Genomic DNA, 20651 nt, shown 5'->3' on the forward strand with positions numbered 1-20651 from the left:
GCCTTAGCCCCAGTAGACACAATCATGACTGTAAGATAATTGATTATGATATCCAATCAGTGAGACTGGGTACACTGAAACTACATCTAAAGTAGAGAGTGAAACAAATAGCAAATTGTTGGCAATGACAAAGAAGATTTGACTGAAAGCTGCTCAGACTGAAATCTAAACAGCACATACCTTTCTCTTTATGGCAACTGACTGTGGTTTAGTCAATCGTGGGGGAGAGCTTTGAATATTTTCTTCCTCTTCCTCATCTTCCTCCTCTTCCTCCTCATCTTCTTCCTCTTCCTCCTCCTCTTCCTCCTCCTCCTCTTCTTCCTCCTCCTCCTCCTCCTCCTCACTGCTCTCTTTAGATAGCTCCATCAATTGCCCTCGTTCGCCTGCCACTGGCCGGCTCTCCGGGGAATGCAAATATTTATTTTTTGATTGTACTTTTGCAGGTGATTGCCTACTGTTAGCTCTAGATGACAGGATTTCTTGCTCCTCCTTTTCCCAGCAGCTAGCTTGTTCCATTAGCCGCTCAGCCTAAGGGGAAGGGTAAAAATGTTGGCTGGTGAGAGGGCAGTTATGTAGCCAGAGCCTCTAAGGATCAATGGCAAAGGGTCTCTAAGTGGGTTCTGATCAGGACAGTTAGCCAGCCAAGCAAATTCCAGCTGCATCATCTCAGGACCCTTAGCATCAGTTAGGATAACAAATCAAAGAAGATTGGGTTTCATGGGATATTTAGCAGTATTAATGATGCAGCGAATTGATTTGAGTCCTTTATCACTACATTACATGCTCACTGGCATGGAGCACTTTAAGCAAGTTCATAAACACAAAGAATCGATTGACATTGCAGCCTTGGAGCTCAGCACCAAATCTGATCTGATTACATGCTGTCAGTAGTGAAAAATGCTGCTTTGTGATCAATGATAAATGTTTCATTTTTCATACTCAATTCAATAAAATTATCATGTCTTACCATGTAACCTCAGTTAGGATAAATTAGTGCCATATCATTTCACAAGCTCTCTATATTTCCAAGCCTTTGACAATGATGTTAATAATTTTCTTGGTTTAAGAGAGCTCTAAGATTGAAGTTACACAACTTAGGATGATGAAGTCAATCATTACCTCTTTTTCGGCTTCTCGCTCTTCTTCCGAAACTGCAGCATTAGAAATTAAAATTGGGGTCCACCTCAGACTCTCTGGATCAAGTTCATTGGTTCGGGAACAGGTTTTCAGCTTTTCCATGTGGCCCAATATCAACTTTTCCCTTCTAATGATGACAAATCTATAATGTGATAAGGCAGAACAAAGCACAATCAAAAACTAAAATTTCACTTCATCTTCACACACTGATATACTAATGCTAACACTGTGTGGGTTAGGGGAAAAAAAATCAGAAAACACATCAATGAAAGGGTAGAATAAATTGAAATACAAACAGCAAAAAGATCATTTCATGATTTCTTTATGAAAAAACTTCTGATAATATCACCAAGGAACCACTGATTTTTTTTTTTTTTTTTACATTTTTTAGTTGGACACACGATATCTTTGTTTTATTTATTTATTTATTTTTTATGTGGTGCTGAGAATCGAACCCAGCGCCTCATGCGCGCGAGGCAAGCGCTCAACCACTGAGCTACAACTCTAGCCCCAGAACCTCTGATTTTTAACTGGAATACATGTGCCAGGGAACCTCTCCAGTATGAGGTGTTTGAGAGATAGTGTAATGTCCAGGGCCTGGGGACTGACCTGCCATCTCTCTTGTCAATCATGTGGAGGTGCTGCAGAGTGGTGGCGATGTCATGTGGGCACATGCCCGTGGCTCTGCTAATCGCCTTGATGCTGATGTGCCTCTCATGGTGGTGGTAGAGGTATTCTAAGATGACGCTCTTCCAATAGGCCAGGTAGGAGAGTCGGCCCAGATCAGAGAGTGGTTTTTCAGGAGACCCTGCTTGGCCTTCTCTTCTAGAAAGCAAATAGCCTAGGGCAAAAAAAGCAAAGGGCCACTCACTGTGGTGTTTCCAGAGCTAGGAACAGGAGCCACCAGAAATAATACAAGTAGCAACAAGGTAAAAACATCACATCAGTGAAGTTCATCTTTTTATATGTGCAGCCTCTTCCCAGTTACAGTGATCTGATCCCTAGGAAGTTTATGCTTCTGAATCTTATGTAGTGGCACCATAAGTCAATTCATGCAGCCAGCAGTAGCATTCCAAACACATCGTGACATATTTAACAAAGACTGAAAGTTAGGACTGAAGACATTACTTCTGGTAAGTTTCAACATCTAAGTCTCCTGCAACCTTTAAATTCTTTCAAAACTCAATGTCAGGCGCTTACTCAGAAATCCTGTTGAGGGACCACCCCAAACATTAATGGGCAAGTTGTTTTCTACAGGAAGGACCTAATGACCCTTTGACAGCTGGGTCTTAATAAACAAGAAGGGCCTCCGTTGACTTAGAGTCTATATTGCCTGTTACGTTTAACTAGCGTTTAACTAGCCGGGTGATCTGAAGCTCTGTTTTAGGACTAATAAAAGAACGCCTTTCAAGTCAACCCTGCAACTAGCATTGGCTCCATTAGCTCTATTTTCACCTCTTTCATGGAAATTAATTTGTAATCCAAACTCAGAATGTTGTCCTAACAAATTAAAAAAACACACACAAACACACACACACAAAGAAAAACAAACAAAAATAACTCCTTGAACTATTTCACGCATACTCCGAAAATCCCTGAGCCTGTTAAGCTTTTGAAGGCATTCTACAGCTTTACTGTGAAGGTTCCTTGGCAAAGCAACTTTGAAATGAGAAAAACTTTAAATCCACTTGAAGGTAATGAATGAAAGCTGGCGGCTGTCGTGGTAATTAAGAGCCACTTATGGAATGGAGAAGAAATGCGGTAAACTAATGATGTCTACCTTGCTCTAATTATCTATTTCAACAGCCTCACCTTCATGAACTTCCTAAATTTAAACAAACATCAACCACATACAGTAGGTGGCAGCAATTACAAAATCATGCTGCTCTGTAAACCACCCAAATCTTCAGCATTTTTTCTTCTTTATCTACATTTTCAAAATGGCTGCATTCTCAAGAATTTTCTCAATTTTATTTTTTTGTTACAAGGAGAAATCAATGGCTCTGATGCATATTGCTGCCTCTCAAAAATCACTGTAAATAATGCAGAAATATAGAACAAGAAATTCAACCTGGACCCCATAGGGGTATAATCACAGCATTTTGCATCTTGATAGCTTTAATCTGAATGCCATTAAAAAGAACAGTCATAAATTCAACATTAGGTTTTTCTGAAGTCTTTTGACTTATTTGTCTCTTTAATTCATGTTTAAGTGCAAAGTATTTTATTGAATGCAAACAAGCACCACAACAGTTCACAGTCAAACCACTGTCGACGTCACCCGGCTCCAGACTGAGGCTTTCAACAGCAGTGTCAGGAATGCTAACATCAATGGCTGCTGTGCCGAAGCCAGCCCATATCATGCCCTATCAACACAGGAAAGAGCACTTTCTCTGTGGTCAGAGTACTAAGGGAGCCCAAATCTCAGAACACAGATAATTGGCACATCCGTCACCTGCCTCCTAAGTGCTTGGCCCATGCTGAGAAATGTACTCAGTCAGCTGGAAGTCCCAGCTCTCTACTCCTGGTGGTGGTGGGGGGAACCATAGAACCATGGATAAGGAACTGCTGTCCGTCCATGAGACCCCACAATTAAAAGTCCCCTGCAGTGGCTATGGAAGTCCTTAGGCCCTCACGGGTTCTTATCTGAACCCCACAGAAAGCCTCCCTTTAAGCTTGGCAGAAGGATATCTGTACAACCAAGAGATTCAGAAGGTGGTCCTGAGCCTTCCCTATCTTACACTCCCTGCTACAAAGGGTTACCTTACCCAGGAAGCCTGTGTTCTTTGTTCTGTCTACCCTTCCCACCGTCCTTACTCTAAGCCCCTCCCCCAATTTACCTAGACGTTCCTGTTTTTCACCTGAAGGTTGTACAGATATACCTTATCAGGGCCTGGGCTAAATGGGTGAGACCACTGAAGCTGACAGGCAACTGGGGTCTTAGGGAACATTTAGGTACAAACCTTTCAGCACCTGCTGCTTCTAGCACATTAAATGGCTGTCTCCTGAGACATTCTTTAGACAACAACTGTAGCCTGTGGCTGACACTGCCACGGGAGTCCAGGTGACCAGCCCCAATGATCATGGGCACACTGAGTCCACTGGTCTTTCCCAGCAAACACCCTCCTAGTTTGCAAGCAAGGATAGGGATGAAGTGGGGAAACTACCAACACATGCCGAGGGGACACCTTCCTAGGTGCCGGAGAAAAACAACTGGAAACCCAAACTCCAAAAATCAGAACACATCAGGCGGGTTTTCAGGAATGATGTGCACCAACACTGTAGACTACACAAGGACTGTCTGAAGGCTCCTCAAGGAATTCAAAACTGGTGGGAAGAAAGGACACTTCTGACAAGAGTCATCTTGAAGTCAAAGTCTCCTCCTGAAGGAGGAAGCTTTGGGTTTAAATAAATTCCACCAGAACAATCAAAATGACCACAGATATATTCCTTATTCCTTACTAGTTAAGGGAAATCACTTGTAATTTGTTAATCTACATAGTGTAGAAGAAAAGGGTGTTGGATCTACTCTGTTGTGCACTAGATTGATGGAAGTCAGAATCCAAATGTTACCTGCAGCAGGCACCTGCCTTCACAGAGGCTGCAGCTGCTGGCACTTCACTACTGACATTCATAACATGGGATTTTAAATAATTTTGTTTCTTCCTACTTTTTCTAGGCTCTTCAAAGAAAAATTATGATATAGCCTATTGACAGAATAATTTTTGGTAAGAACATTTTACTAATTGAGTAATTATAGAGGTGTGGTGGTTTAAGTTACAGCTCTTAAATTTAACTTACCAAAAAGATTCCAAATAATTGATCTAAGATGCAGGGAAATAAAAAGCACTTATCTTGGAAGCCGGTGTATTATCCTGAAGCATCTGAAACAAGTACAATACACCCCTGGTGAATAGATTCCCATGGCGCGCTAACACCTCTCCTTAACTCAGGATACTTTCAATCAGAAAGCCTCAGCTACTCCTGGGGAAACCTAGCTAATTCAGATGGAAAACAAAGTGATATGTAGAGGACAAATCCCAGTAGCTGCAGTATAATTAATCGCTGGTGAAATTATTCCCTTGAACTTGCCTGTGAGCCAGGGGTGCTGGAGAACAGCACTTACTCGTGAGTAGGAGCTTATAATTGAAAACCGAGTGGCCCATAAACCCCTCACCCACATCAACTATTTTGAAGCTGGCTTCCTTATTTGCTTCACAGGAACTACTTAACCAGGGGAAAGTGAGGTCTGAGTGTTGGCTTCGGAACCACACACTTAATTAAAAAAAAAAAAATTATCAAGGTGTCTGTTTGAAGAGACAGAAGAACAATGTGATCTCTACAAGGAGGAAGCATTTTAATCTGTACTGCATGGGACCCAGGTGTACCTCACTTCTGTTGAGGCTGACCTACTTGCCAATTCTCATGTTACCAGCCCTGATCCCCTGGGTTTGAAATGGTTAACTTCCTCCCAGGGGGAGAGAGAGAGAGAGAAAAAAAAAATTTTTTTTTTTTTAAAGTGGCAGAGAGTTGATTTCATGTAGCCAGATAGATTATGATAAGAAAGAAACAATACAGTCAAGGTCAAGATTTGTTTTTGAAGGCCCAAATCCTCAAATTAACTTAACTCCCAGCATAATAACTGAGAAGTTAATCCTAATTTATATGAAAATTCCTTGCTTTTAAAAGAATGATAGTCAAGATTGTAGAGTGGACCAAGAATAGAACACTGTTCTTACACAAGACTGTGGATATGGAGAAGGGTACACTTTACAATGGTGGCCACCCTTCATCCTTGCATGCCTCCATCTTCTACTACCTGAAACCAAGCCATATGAATTTCCTTAAACCCTAAAGTGTAAACTTTGGCAAGCTACTCACTCCCAACTCCCATCTGTCTGGATTATGTGAGTTCAGGGTCGCCAGCTGCTTTTAGGAGAAGATAATCTTTGAGGATTACACACCTTTCATCAGACACCTGTTTAGCTCAGCAAACCCTGGAGGAAGGCCCCATCAGTAGACAGCACTGGGTTTGCAAGCCTGGGAACCGACACCAGACCAAGGATTTATGGCAACTCTTGAGCAGAGGAAATCTGACGACTCTAACCATGTAGTTTATGCTTGGAGAGATGGAGATTCGATGGTCTATGCTCATCTGTTACTGGTTTCCAGAGGTGAGCAGCACTGTGACCAAGTGGATGAATGAACGGCATTTTAGCAGTTCAAATTCTTGACAGGCTATCTATGTTTAAATTTTGTGGTGATTTTGCAATTAGTGCAGAATGAAGCTGAGCCCTAGCTCTCAGTGTTTTAAGAGAAGAGCGTGCTCTAAATGATCTGAGACCTGCCTAAAATCTTATGCTTTCTATTTATAAGAGGATACATACAGACGCCTCCCTGGTAAAAAAATGGACATTTTGAAAAAAGTATTTTTTAATTTAAGTTATTGGTTTTAAAACTGGAAGTTTAAGACATCTTTCCTATAATCAAATGGGCCTGGTATAATTATGTAACAACCTGAATAAATACTGCTTCTCAAGATCCCAAAGTGTGTTCTTTCAGACCCACAACATTAGCATCACCTGGAAATCTTCTAGATTAAGATTAATTTTTAGACTAGATGGGGAGACTGAAGATTCACAAGTGGGTAAGATCTCACCTGGCTCCATGCTGGTAGAGAACCGGAGAATAGACTCTCCAACAACAGACTGAAAGTTAGTAGAGGCTATTGAGTGGCTAAATTGCCCATCCTATGTACTATGCTTGTGCTTCTAACCTACATTGTGCAAACAAATCATTCTTGCTAACACATGAATCCTGATTCAGTAGGTTTGGGGGAATATCCCAAAAGTATGTATGTAATTCCAACAAGTTCCCATATCACGAGCCATACTTGAACAGCAAGGGTTCTAGGACAAGAACCAATTGGTTCTTGGAAATCTTGATCTAGGACCACATCACATTTTAAAGTTCTTTATGACTCTGAAGAACCTTTGTTTATATTGGCTATAACTACTGATTTTACTGAGAAATGACAAATGTAAATATAAATCACAGGCAATGATTTACATTTTTTAAAACCTCTTCAATGTCTGGTTTGAGACCTGAGTGGAATCCAGAGCCCACCATGCACCAGCCATGTGACTTTGGGTAATTTATTGAGTCTCTCGGTGGTGGTCAGGATCCTCCTCTGTAACGTGCAGATAATAATCACACTTATTTCTTACAGTTGTAAGGATGAAATAAGTTAAACAGTGTTTGGCCTATTACGGTAGCCCTGTGTTAGCATTGGCTTTTATTAGTATTTAGCAAATTCAGTGAATGAAATCTCAAAGTGATCACCTGGGCAACCAAATATCCTTAATATAGGGGAAAGAAAGAAAATTTGGATGGAAGAAAGGAGGCAAGTTGCTTTATACAGTCAGATTGAGAGGAGTTACCCTCCTTGTCCTACTTTTACATGAGGTTATCTGAAACCCATCCCACTCCCTTGGTCAGAAGTTCCTCTACCATGCCTTTCTCTTCTTCCCCATTTCCAGTTAACCAACCAAATATAAATTAAATTAATGGGAGGAAGAGGCCATGAAAAAAAAAAAAAAAAACAACCCTGCTTTAGGAATAATATTCTCAAGAAATTAGCTTAGGCCAGTTAGCTTTTAAGTCCTTGATTTCCAGGACTATCCTTAGGAAATAGCAATCCCTTCAAATTACAATAATAATGACTGCTTAGGGTTTCTGCAGAACCCAGAGATAGGCCAAGACATATGTAACAAAGGCCCAACTATTATAAAAGACTCAAGTGTGACCCTAGGAAAATGGCATAAGCCAGTTAAACGCAGGGAGTCAGAGGATCTTCAGGGAAGGACAGCTATCCACCCTGGGTCACATCCCTGGCTTCTTCTCTCTAAGCCTCTCTCTCTCTAAGATGTCTCTTCTCAAAGACCCCTCATGTTCCCTCACACTGAGTGTACTGACCACTGTAATGTTGAGTTCCGCTTCAATTACGTGGAGGAGGCTGCAGGTCTTTCTTACTCCGCCTTCCACATCCCTCCAAGCCACTCCAGGGAGGGATGGCATTCCTTTAACTCCTCTCAGAGGGAAGTGTGTGGTAGCGGCATGTGATGCATATGTGTGTTGAGCTTATAGACTATGCTAGGGTTTACCAGATGGTTTCCACAGTTCTGTGGGTAGCTGTAGACTCCCTTGAAGAGAGAGGGTGGTCAATCTGCATGTCAGTCACAGAGGGAAAAGGTAAATGTTCAGATAGAAAACAGGGCATCAGGCGGCAGGAAAGGGGACTCCCTTCCCTCTGTGGTGCCTGTATGTTGAGGGGTAGAACATCCACAAATATGCTCCTGAGTTGGGTAGCCAGGGTAACACCTGCCACGTGGGAGCAGGCTGAGGACCAGAGACAAAACCCTGCAACACAGCCACATGCCAAAGATGAGTCAATGGTATTTTTATAACTGATAATATAATTCAGTGGGAATGTGTCCCTTCATTGCTTCTATTTTAATCCTCTAGTTTAGCCCATGGTTCTCAATAGAATCACTTGGGGGCTTTAAAAAAACTAGAGATGTGTGTCACGCTGAACCTCAAACTCTTGCTTATATCAGGCCAGTTGGGTTTCAGATACATTATGGGTTACTTTAAAGAAAGGACATTGGGGAATATACTTAAAGGCCAGAATATTAAAGTGGGTAGAACACCAATCCTTCTCCATTTCTGTCATCCCAAAGGCGTGTGATGACAGCAGTGGTGTCTAATAAGAGACCAAAGCAGAAGATGAAGCTTGGGGAAATGGAGACCTGGAGTTGAGTAATGGGAGAAAGGTGATCATCAATAAAGACAGCTCTGTGATATGCTTCATAGTTTCATTCAGCAAAACCTTCAGCTGAGAAGCAGGTGTTTATGTATAGTATGTCATCACAGGTCTAGTCTATTAAAATAATATATTTTTTAAAGAAGATGATCTGTTATGAAACAGATCTGATCCACCAATTTCCTTGTTAGGAAAATTGAGGTATTCACAACACAGGACAAAATGGTGATAGAACAAGAAATGCTACACTCTTGTCAATACCACTCATGTCCAAACTAAAATCACTGGGAAAGCAGGCAGTTTGTAAAAAACGTTTACTTAAATATATTTGGGAAGTAACTAAATTGCTTATGAAGCCAATTCCCTATCATAAATCTAATAAAGCTTTGATTTGTGATTCAGAGGCATATCCATGAGGCGATGGTGAAGCACCAGTACCATTATTTTCAATGCAACAGAAATTAGAAGTAATTTGGCAATTAAAAATTTTTTCTTCTCTTACAGATAGGCATAAGTCCACATTAGAGATTCCACCTGAAAAACTACTTCAGAAAATAATTTGATTCTTTACTTCATACCTGTAAAAAAAAAAGCATCTTAAAAAAGCTGCCCCTTGACTTTACAACCCTATTGAAATATGGATAAAAGTTTCACGTTAATTTACAAAATCTGATAACAAGCAATTACCATTGAAAAGTTAGTGGATTTCAAACTCTTCATTAAATTCATACACACTTTATGAATAAAGTATCTGTTCTAAGCAAAAGATTACGTATACTTACAGCACTTCACCTGTAAGACCATTTCCTATAGCTAAACTCTGCAAATGGATTTATCCTTTAGCAAATTTCTAAAAGCAAAGCTGGAGCTTCTTTTGTCCATTTTTACAGGTCTGGGGTTCTGCAGAGCAACTGAGATAGTTCATTTTATTATCTAGTTGTCTGGGTCTAGTCCTACCAAAAGACTAGGGTTGTCGGGGACAGGAGTACATTTATACCATTGAGGATGCTGTCACTGATTTCAGAGCCAGGCCCTGGAAGACAGGATGGCTGGAAGAGTAATTTTCCCACAAGCCCCTTAAAATACTGTGTGTGTGTGTGTGTGTGTGTGTATACCAGCTGTAATTTTCAAAAATAGGACAAAGCATGTTGTAATTCCAATTTTGGAAGATGAGCTTTTTCACACAGGAAACACAAACATACAGCGAGATGGAAGAAAGAAAAAAGTGGATATACAAATCTCTTTAAAATTTTTCTTTGTTTTGAAACAAAGTACATTTCAAAAGGGAGTTGTCAGTCTTTGAAACAACTTTCTAAAATCAAAATACAGCCCTGATCTTACTAAGCAACTACTGTTGAAAATGTAAGGCTGAGAAACATCTCTAAGTTGTCCTCAGGTTATCTAGACAAACAATCCTACCCCACTGGTCTACTACTCCTTCTGTTTATTTTTTTTTATCTATCTCCCAAATGCTTTCAAACATGACTTGAGGCCTCTGGCAATAAATGTCTGTGTCCCCACAGGGCTGCTGCTAAGCCCATTTCCGAGCCCTACAGCACAAACACATGCTGGGAACGGGAACTGGAGTGGGATGGGACATTCAGTGAAGTTACCAACTGGTTTGTCAGTGGATTTGTGTCAAGTAGTCAGCGAACCCTTAATCTAATCAGAGGAACACAGGTCTAAATTGACTATGATAGGTGTTAGCTTGTTAGAAAAGCAAAAACATACAATATCATCACTGAAAGTATTAAAAGACATTACTCCTCTTGAATGATCTGCTATTTTCTATTCTGTTTATATCCATTCTATAATACTAGCAACAGCTAGAGTTAAGGTTTCAGTAACAATAATAATAATAATAGTATTAGCATAGCATCAGACATACTATCCCAATATTATCCCTGTGAGCCTTTATAGTGTGTCGTCACTATTAAAGAATCTCCCTTTAATTTTCAAAGGTTTGGAATGACTTCGTAGTGTGTTCAGCAGTTGAGCATCTACTATATGCTAGGCAGTGTTCTAATTAGATTGTAGAGAGACATTTTCCATATTTAATGAGGCAAAAGGCTCTGGGAGTTTAATTTGTTAACTAGCATGCAACTGCCGAACATAAGAACCACAAACTACGTAAATAACAGGAACTCAAATAGACATGCTAATAGCTAAAGTTCATTTTTTTAATAAAATCAATTCAATATGCTCATAGCAAGCAATCAATCACACTGCAATCATCATTTACAAATCAAAGGACAACACTGTTAATCACTCATGGGGGTACATACAACTAGGTGGAAGTGTGTGATTATGGATGAGTAGACTGGAGTAGATGCAAACTGTAAATTATGTAACTGTCTCTTGTAATTATCCTGCTCCAGTACAGAAACAAACTTCCTGTGTAATTTTGCGGGAGAATGGAGATTGAGATACAGAATCACTTTTTAGTTGGTTTTAACCCTTTAACAGCTATTTAATTACGTGTGATGAGGTCAAAGAAAGTTTATGCTTAATTTATAAAAAGTTGTCAGGGAGTTATTTCAAAGAAAATCTTCTGAAAAGCTCTAGATTATTAATGAAATCATGATTTCATTTTCTTTTCAAAAAGATTTATCTAAATTATTTGGCAAAATAAACAATGTTTAAAGCAAATTCACGGGCACCATTCATTTTATTTCCTTTCTAAAAACATTTGTTACGCTCTGCAAGTTTTTAACTGGATGTAACTGAAAAGCTGCAGGGGTGGGAGGCTGTCAGAGTCCTCAGACACAGCTTCTGCTTTAGTAGGGAAAAATCTTATTAACTTCTTTAAATTCATGGGAAGAGTTCCAGCACTGGGCCAACCACAGGGCAGGACTTCAACTCTATGAACAGAAACCATCTTCTCTGTAAGAAGGAACCCTGCTTTTTAAAATAAATTATCAGCAGAGCCTCATTTCAGCATTTTCCTTTCCTGTTCTTAGAATCTATGTTTTAACATATTTTCTCTTTTACAAGCATTGTTGGTGGTGCCTAAATATCTGCTCCTAATTATAGAACTGCCTAGGAACCAGCATTCTAGGATGGGGATTGGGGGGCAATTTCCTCTCCACACTTATAGTGTCTATCAGGATTTTTCTTCATTTAAAAAACAGAAAACAAACAAAGAAAGTTCTAATGCTGTGATGTCTTTCTTTGTCTCTCTGTCCTCAGTTAGATATTTTCCCTTCATTCCACCCCTATTCTGCACTACCATATCTTGTCTGAATCTTCCATTTAATCTGTTAACATACAACTCTTCAGTTATGTTTCTCTAAGTTAAGAGTACAAGCAGAGGCTGGGGTTGTGGCTCAGTGGTAGAGCACTTGCTTAGCATGTGTGAGGCACTGGGTTTGATCCTCATCACCACATACAAATAAATAAATAAATAAAATAAAGGTATTCTTTCCACCTGTAAAAGAAAAAAAAAATTAAAGAAGAGTAGACTCAACACTTGAGGACATGATTCTAGCAAATTTCTGTACATTACCTTCACATAAAAAGGCAAAGGCTGACATGGTATTGGTGCCGATATACCAAATACTTGAATACTCACATTTTCATCTAAAAACAATAAAGGTGAAAACCTCTCTCTCTCCAAAGCATCACTAATATAATGCCACCAATAATAAAAAAAAAAAATTGTCCAGTTTCAAGTTACAAAAACCCAAGCACTAAGACACCATAGGGTACAACCTCCATTTTAAGAGGGTCACTTAAAACAAAACAAAACAAAACAACAACAACAACAAAAAGACAACAAAACAAAACAAAAAAATAAAACACAGATACTGAATACAACACAAGACAAACACAGGCAACTGTCCTTGTAACTATTAGCTGGGATCAGGAAATAACATTTTGCCAACTTCCCCAGAAAACTTTCCATTTGTCCCAGACAATCACCCTTCCCTTCTCATAAGTAACTACTAACTGCACACTTACCGTAATCCTTTGTGTTTTTAAAATATTTTCATCAGCAAAATATATTAGATAGGTAGCATATTGTTCATTAAAATTTTTTTTCAAATGTTTTTTAAGTTTCTTTTTATCTATGGGTTCCCTCCTCCACTCCTATCTTTTCTTTCCAATTTAACTGTTCATTAACTGGAGTCCTCTGATGTTTTCAGAGACCGGATTTTGCTGACTGCATATTCACAACACAGTTCAATGTTCTTCTTCATTCTGTATTTTCCACAAAATGTCAGCAGTACCTTAATCAGAAGGTACTTTATTTCTGGTTGACCCTCTTTTTTCAAGATTTGCTGCTGTTGATGTTCAATGTGTAGACTGATTAATTCACCATGGGAGACTGCACATGGTAATACATGTTCTGCTCCCCAATTTTCAGGACAATAAAGGGATTTCTCTCATCCTCAAATTAGTTTGTTTTTCAATAAGTTACAATCATCTATTAATATATATATTGCCGAGTGGGAATCCTTCAAGTTGACTCCTGAGTCATAACATGACCCTAACAATTTTTGCTTCTTTGCTGCCTAGTGGGACATGGAAAATTCTTTTTTACAACTGTTCTACTTCTGTTAAATGGCTGGAGTTGTGGCTCAGTGGTAGAGCGCTTGCCTAGCATGCGTGAGGCACTAGGTTTGATCCCCGGCACCATATAAAAATAAACAAATAAAATAAAGGTATTGTGTCTATCTACAACTAAAAAAATAAATAAAAAACGGTGGGCTGGGGATATGCTTAGTTGTTAGAGTGCCTGTCTCACATGCACAAGGCCCTGGGTTCAATCCCCAGCACCCCTACCCCAAAGAAAGGGTGACTCAATACCCCGGAGTCATATTCAAAATTATAATTAGAGTGAGGGCCACCTGTATCACATTCCCTCATGATTTCAGCAACACTTTTCCCCCAATACCTTCTGCCATATAATAATACTAAAGGTTTTCTTCAACATGGACAAATAGTTACATGCATAACAAAATCGCTTTTCACCCACTCAATTATTTTTATGCATTTTAGAATATTAAAACACTTTTGTTGAAAAAAGTTCCTCTGTGGTGTTAATCCAAATCAGGACTTAATATAAATAATTAAATACAAAGGTTTTTAAGTCTGTAAACATGAAAAGGTAGCATGAATATTAATCACAAATCTGTAGAGGATAAAAAAAATTACCTTTCTATATAGTATTTTTCTAACATAAATGCTAAATAAGTTAAGGGATTTTTTTAGTTGTAAGTGGACATGATACCTTTATTTTATTTTTATGTGGTGCTGAGGATTGAAACCAGTGGCTCACGCATGCCAGGCAAGCGCTCTACCACTGAGCCACAGCTCCAGCCCAAGAGAAATCTTTTGTTTTACCCCAAACAAATTGATTTTTTTTAAAAGCAAGCAAACAAAATATTACCTTACAATAAAACAAAATATTACCTAACAATTCTAAGAAAATGTATGCTAACCCCTGAAATTATGAAATTATGGGAGGGGTTAGCATACATTTATCTTAGAATATTCTACATCAAACACAATATCTCTACTATAAGCTGGGAAATATTTTCAAGGGGTATAGTTCCCTTGAAGTCAAACCAGGTATTGCCCTAATTTTAACCAATCAGAACAAAATCTTTCTTGATCTTGTTTTAACAATGAAAAATGCTTCCCTTACATATATCTTAACTAGGAAAATGGAATAAAGAATTGAAAGCACTTTCCTTCATTCCTGGACTACCAGGGCCTTGTGTGTATCTCACATCACAGAGGTTAAATGAGATGAATCCCTTTTGTTTATGACTCCCACTATTCTATAGGCAAGGACTAGATCATTTATTCTTTTTTTTTTTTTTTTAAGTTGTAGGTGGACACAATACCTTTATTTTATTTACTTATTTTTATTGTGGTGCTGAGGATCAAACCCAGTGCCTCACACTTGCTAGGTAAACACTCCACCACTGAGCTAGGGTTGTACTAGGCCCTCATTTATTCTTATATGTGCATCACTTAGGCCATCCTTGGCATAGTCTGTAAAGCATGTCTGCAGAAGGGAGGTATGAAGGGATAGGTAACGGGAAAAAAACAAAAGACTGAGAAGATCTGAAATCGAGTTCTATCAGAAGCTAGCTAAATATACCTGATAAGTGCTGAAACGGATATAAAGAAGAGGATGAACTGATCAGGCATTCGTTTATTCATTTATTCCCTTAACAAACCATTAATGTACACCTACCGTGCACTATGCACTATGCTTGTGGCATCAAGTTCATCAGTGAACAAGTCCTGTCCTCCTGATGCTGAGGCTAAGGTTCCATTCACTGCTAAAGATTAGGTTATTGCTAATTATTTGAATGGAATTTGTCCCGTAGTGGGCTTCAACATGATTTTCAACACAAATGCCAATCAATGTTAGAAACCCAGACAGGGAAAAAAAAAAAAAACTCACCTGCATGACAAAACTTGAAAAAGCTACATAAGGCAAAACAGTATCTTTCAGGAAAAATGAGTGTCTGCAGACCGTATGTTTCATATTTACAATGTTTTCATTGAAACAATGAATACAAACTATTCTATAAGAACTATTTATTTGCTCTTATTTATGACAAGCTTAGTTTAAAAAAAGATACATAAATAAATTGTTGGCTGCACTGCCTCATTTCAATGCATTCTGTAACAGTCTACCTCTGAATAAATCACCCAGAGCTCAATTTTCAACCTTGATGTTATCTTTAGCATATTAAAATATATCGTGCTTCAGCTCAATGTAATAAAACAGGCAAAGGCTTTTAGTGCAAAGTATTATAATGAGCAAATAAGGAAAAATAGCCATTTTCCTTATTATATTACAGACTAGAATCCTATTAAAATATATGTCATCATTATCCTTGATTACACAGGTCAAAATGAGTCTTCCAAAACTCAGCAAACACACAGAGGACACAGCTGCTGGCCCAGTGTCTTTCAACAAGTGTCTAGGGTAGAGGTCCCATTCTTTAATAAGGCTAGGAAAGACCTGAGCACCAATTCTAATGCACAACTTCTTATTCCTTAATGGTTGCCTTGACTGTTCACCAGGGAGGGCTGCTGGAAAAGCTGAGCAAAAAGGAAGCTTTATTTACAACTTCTCATGACTACTGTTGGAATTTTCCTTCTAAAATAAATGCATTACAAATTAATTATCTGATAGGAAAAGGTAGGAAGAGAAGTATGCCTCAGACCAACTTTGTGTAAATATGACTTGTGTCACAGCTCCCCTTTCCTCTGACCAATATTCTTACTGCTGCAATTTTAAGTGATCTTGACAGAGGTTGAATCCCAACAAAAGCTCCAGGCCTCATAAGAGGGCAGACACACCTAACACCAGGAAGTACACCAGTGCTGACTGATACTTTCTAGTAAGACAGATTTTTCCTGAGAATCACACATGACAAGAGAAAGCACATTAAGAAACTTATTCCCTGGTAATTTATTTAACATTTGTTCTACAAATAATAGGAACATACTAAGCATCAGGCTCTTCCAGGAAATCCAGTAGAGAACTAAGCCCTGCCTCATGAAAGTTCCTTCTGGTGAAGGACATGAACAAAACATATATAAAAAACCTAAGCAACTTTCTAAATGACTTTCTACCTGCTCAGCCTAGTTTTTTTTTTTTTTTGTTTTTGTTTTTTAAATTTTTATTTTATGGTCAGTGCCTCTAAAAAATGTCATCCTCAACTTGCCTTCTGAGAAAAGCTGTTGACTCCTGTACACTCATGGATTCCTTAGGTCTTGCCAACTGTCAGATTAAAACCACTTAATGGAACCCAAATCCTACTTACCACAGGAGGCAGGCCAGTTAGTATCAAAACCTTATTCCAAGAATCAATTTCCATGTAGGATGAAATCACTCTAAATAAATGCTTAAAAATCACTCTTGTTTTATGTAAATTGTTTTGAGGCATCTTTTGTTTTGAAAAAGTCGAAAGTTTTTTTTCTTTTAAAAGGTCTACTGGAAATGTTAAAACTGGAAGTTAATAGCCAGCAGCCAAAACTACTATGAAAGACATTCCTATATTCAGATATCATATAATACAACATTTAAGCCTGTGGCCAGCACACAAGGGAGAAATTTTTCTCTTTGAGAGGCCATGCTTAGCTTCCTGGAATCATATCCTCTAGGCAGACATGAAGCACAGGACTTTGTTTCTGAAGTCTGCTTCATGGACTTAGAAAGGCAGAGACGCAGGAAGCAGGAAACTAGGAAGAAAATGCCTTTCTCAGCTTAAGAAGCACTTCCTCAAGAAATCATTTAGGAGATGTGAAGAGGATGAATCCCCAGGGATGCAGGTAGTAGTTTCACCTAAGCAAGAGATCTCTGCTATTAGAATCAGAAGGGGGGAGAATGAGGTATGAAAATCACACCAGCTAATGCTTTTAGTGCACAAGTGAGAATAGAGATAAGGTACTAAATTGTTCCTCCAAAACATCTTTCCTTAAATGTTTATTGTATTTCCTACTTTTCTTAAACCATGTGCTGTGAGTTGGGCATCATTTTTAAGAGAATAAGTGGAAGCACATGGCTCATCATGCTTAAGACATAAGTTTCATAACTTGGAGGCATTACAGCAGGTCACCTGCACCCATCTTCCAGCAGCACACACTAATTAGGGACTCAGTTTTAAATAGTATACAACCTCATGAAAGCCAAGGTGAAACCCTCAACATATCACAGAAAATGCCAGCAAAGTGAATTTCCTGAAGTGAACGCCTAATTCATTCACTCTCATTTCCTGTGGTTAGACTTGTTCCATGAACACAACCCTGACACTGTGTACTTTAAGACTGAATAAAGAAAGCCAAGGACTGAACCTGCTGACAAATTTTTATGATCATTCCCAAGTAATCAGACACTAATTTTAAAAATGCCTGAATGTATAGTTAGCTAGGGGGGTAGGAATACACACACACACACACACACACACACACTCTCACACCTCCCAGTGTTCCAGTCTTTTTTTTTTTTAATTTTCTTTATTTTTGTTTTTTTTTTAAAAGAGAGAGAGAGAGAGAGAGAATTTTTTAATATTTATTTTTTAGTTCTCGGCAGACACAACATCTTTGTTTGTATGTGGTGCTGAGGATTGAACCCGGGCCGCACGCACGCCAGGCGAGTGTGCTACCGCTTGAGCCACATCCCCAGACCAGTGTTCCAGTCTTCCCAGCTTAAAACAACCAGGTTTCTGTGCCCCAGCCCTTGACGGTCAAACTTTTTCAGTTTGCTTCGTTTAATTCCACTTAAATCATAGTTCTCCAAAATATACATCTTACCCCATTTTCTTTAGGACACTGAATACCGGCTGGGGAAAGACCTTAAACCTGAGTTTCTTAGTGTCTCTATGACCCCTAAAGACAGATGATAACAGTAACTTACCTCATAGCTTTCTCTGAGAATTAAGTTAATGTGTGTAATTCAGGTGACAGTGCCTGACACACAGCAAGTGCTCTAGAAATGTCAGCTGTGATTATGATTATTGTTACTGCTGCAATTGAAAGGCTGACATCTTCTGCTTTTCCTGACATTTTCTCCTGATTTTCTTCCAATTTCTGGACGTTTTCCAATTTCCTCAATAAGCTCCACATTCTTGATTAGCTTTTGAGATGTTGCAACTTTAAACACTGTATCCTCAGCTCTTTTTCCTTACACTCTCCTCACTGGCTGTCTTCACTTACATCTATAGCTTCAGCAACCATATCACGCCAACAACTTCCAGCAGATTCCTTGAATACAGGCCCCTTGCTGAGCTCTGGCATTCATGGAAAGCAGCACATGGATACCCAAACTTATACCCTGGCATATTTGATGCAAACACCTTTCCCATTGTGCTTGCTTTTAATACACCCTCAATACTAGGGATTGAACCCAAGAATGTTCTACCCTGGATACATCTCTTTTGTCCATTTTATATTTTAATTAAGACAAGGTCTCCCTAAGTCACCCAGACTGGCCTCAAACTTATAATCCTCCTGCCTCAGCCTCCTAAGTTACTAGGATTACAGGAATGCACTGTCTAGCTAAATGTCAATACTTTTTCTTCCCTTCAGTATTTTTTTAGTTATACATGGACACAATATCTTTGTTTATTATTATTTTTTTTATGTGGGGCTGAGGATGGAACCCAGTGCCTCACATGTGAGAGGCAAGTGCTCTGCCACTGAGTCACAACCCCAGTCCAATATCAATACTTTTTACCACACCAAAGTTTCAGATTTTTATAATTAAGTTCATCTGCATATTTTTTCATTACTTCTTTCATTGCTTTGATGCCCAGAATTTCTTTGACCATCCAAAGATCAGATAACTAACTGTATATTCTTTTAACTTTTTAATGTTCTTGTGTGTCTGTTTTAGGTTAATCATATGATTCTTTAATCTACCTATAGTCTCTTTTGTAGTCACTTAAACATCTAATATGCTTCCTCATGTGGTCATGCTGTTGAGCATGATAGTTCTCTCAGCCTACATTCCACCATTCAGCCTGGAATGTTTTCACTTCAACTTCCTGTGAGCTCTCAAAGCATCCAGTACAAACATACTGTACACCAACTGTTGACTCATCAATGAACCTGACCACCCAGCAAGAACTGTCATCTCCATTTTGTCACTGGTATTTAGCAGAGTGTAGACTAGAGTCCCTCAATCAATAAAGGCTGAATCAGAGAGGTAAAAAAATCAAGAAAGTGAATTCTCATCCTCCTTCGTCCCCCAGTTTGGAATCTGATAAATGCATAAACTCATCGCGAGTGAGGATGCCATCCTCTCTCAACACCAGCTACAATGCTGTTCTCCCATTCAGCAGAAGCTGAGTCAGCTGGTTTCCCTGGATCTCTGCTATCAGGCAGGGTCCTGGTTCTATGGGCCCAATAAAAAAAGAATTGTTTGCTCAGCTATCACCCAATCAGAATGGAACCACTGGAGTACATATTATATACTATAACTACTATAAAAATAAATTATATCAGTAAAAACATGACCAAGATAGCTCACTAAAGCACCTTTAAAATAGCAAAAATACTGGAAATTATCATAGCCCCATACATAGGGAAGGGGCTCAATCAATCAACTATATACCTCCACACAATGGTTAAGAGAATAAAAAAAGCTGTTAAGAGAGTAAAAAATCTCTATGAAGTGATATCCAGGATATATTATTAATGAAAAGAAGCAAAACACAGAAGATTATGGCATGTTACCTTTTATGTAATAAAGGAGGAGAAATGAGAAAAACCAGTTAGCTGCTCATTTGTACTAAAAGAAACAGTAAGGATCAGGGAATGAGAATGTAAAGGGGACAAGGGAAGTGTGAGACATTTAAGTGTACCCTTTAGTATGGTTTCCATTTTGAAATCATGCTCATGTTTTATATTCTAACTTTTAATTTTTTCTTGGTACCAGGAATTGATTCCAAGGGCACCTTAACAATGAGCTACATCCCCAACCCTTTTCATTGTTGATTTTTTTTTTTTTTTTTTTTTGGACAGGGTCTTGCTGAGGCCGGCCTCAAACTTGTGATCCTCTGATCTCAGCCTCTGGAGTCACTGGGGTTACAGGTGTGTGCCACTGTACCAGGCATGACTTTAATTTTTTTTTAAAGACAGAGGATGGAGGGGAGAAAATAGTAAAACTGAAAACAAATAAGCCTAACTGTATTTCAATGAGTAATATAACCACAAAGAA

General features: G+C 38.8%; 1 protein-coding gene across 3 annotated transcripts in view; it reads right to left on the minus strand.

Annotated features, from left to right (window-relative positions):
- Positions 1-20651, minus strand: part of Kat6b (lysine acetyltransferase 6B) — a 173309-nt gene that overhangs the window by 9580 nt on the left and 143078 nt on the right. For all 3 annotated transcript variants that reach the window (XM_048801829.1, XM_048801830.1, XM_048801831.1), the window contains exons 13-15: positions 1747-1978; positions 1120-1279; positions 181-528 (exon numbers count right to left, since the gene is read on the minus strand). In XM_048801829.1, coding sequence (XP_048657786.1) covers positions 181-528; positions 1120-1279; positions 1747-1978 — 740 coding nt within the window. The remainder of the gene's footprint in view (positions 1-180; positions 529-1119; positions 1280-1746; positions 1979-20651) is intronic.

This window comes from Marmota marmota, unplaced genomic scaffold (genome assembly GCF_001458135.2).
Source record: "Marmota marmota marmota unplaced genomic scaffold, marMar, whole genome shotgun sequence".
NCBI lineage: Eukaryota > Metazoa > Chordata > Mammalia > Rodentia > Sciuridae > Marmota > Marmota marmota.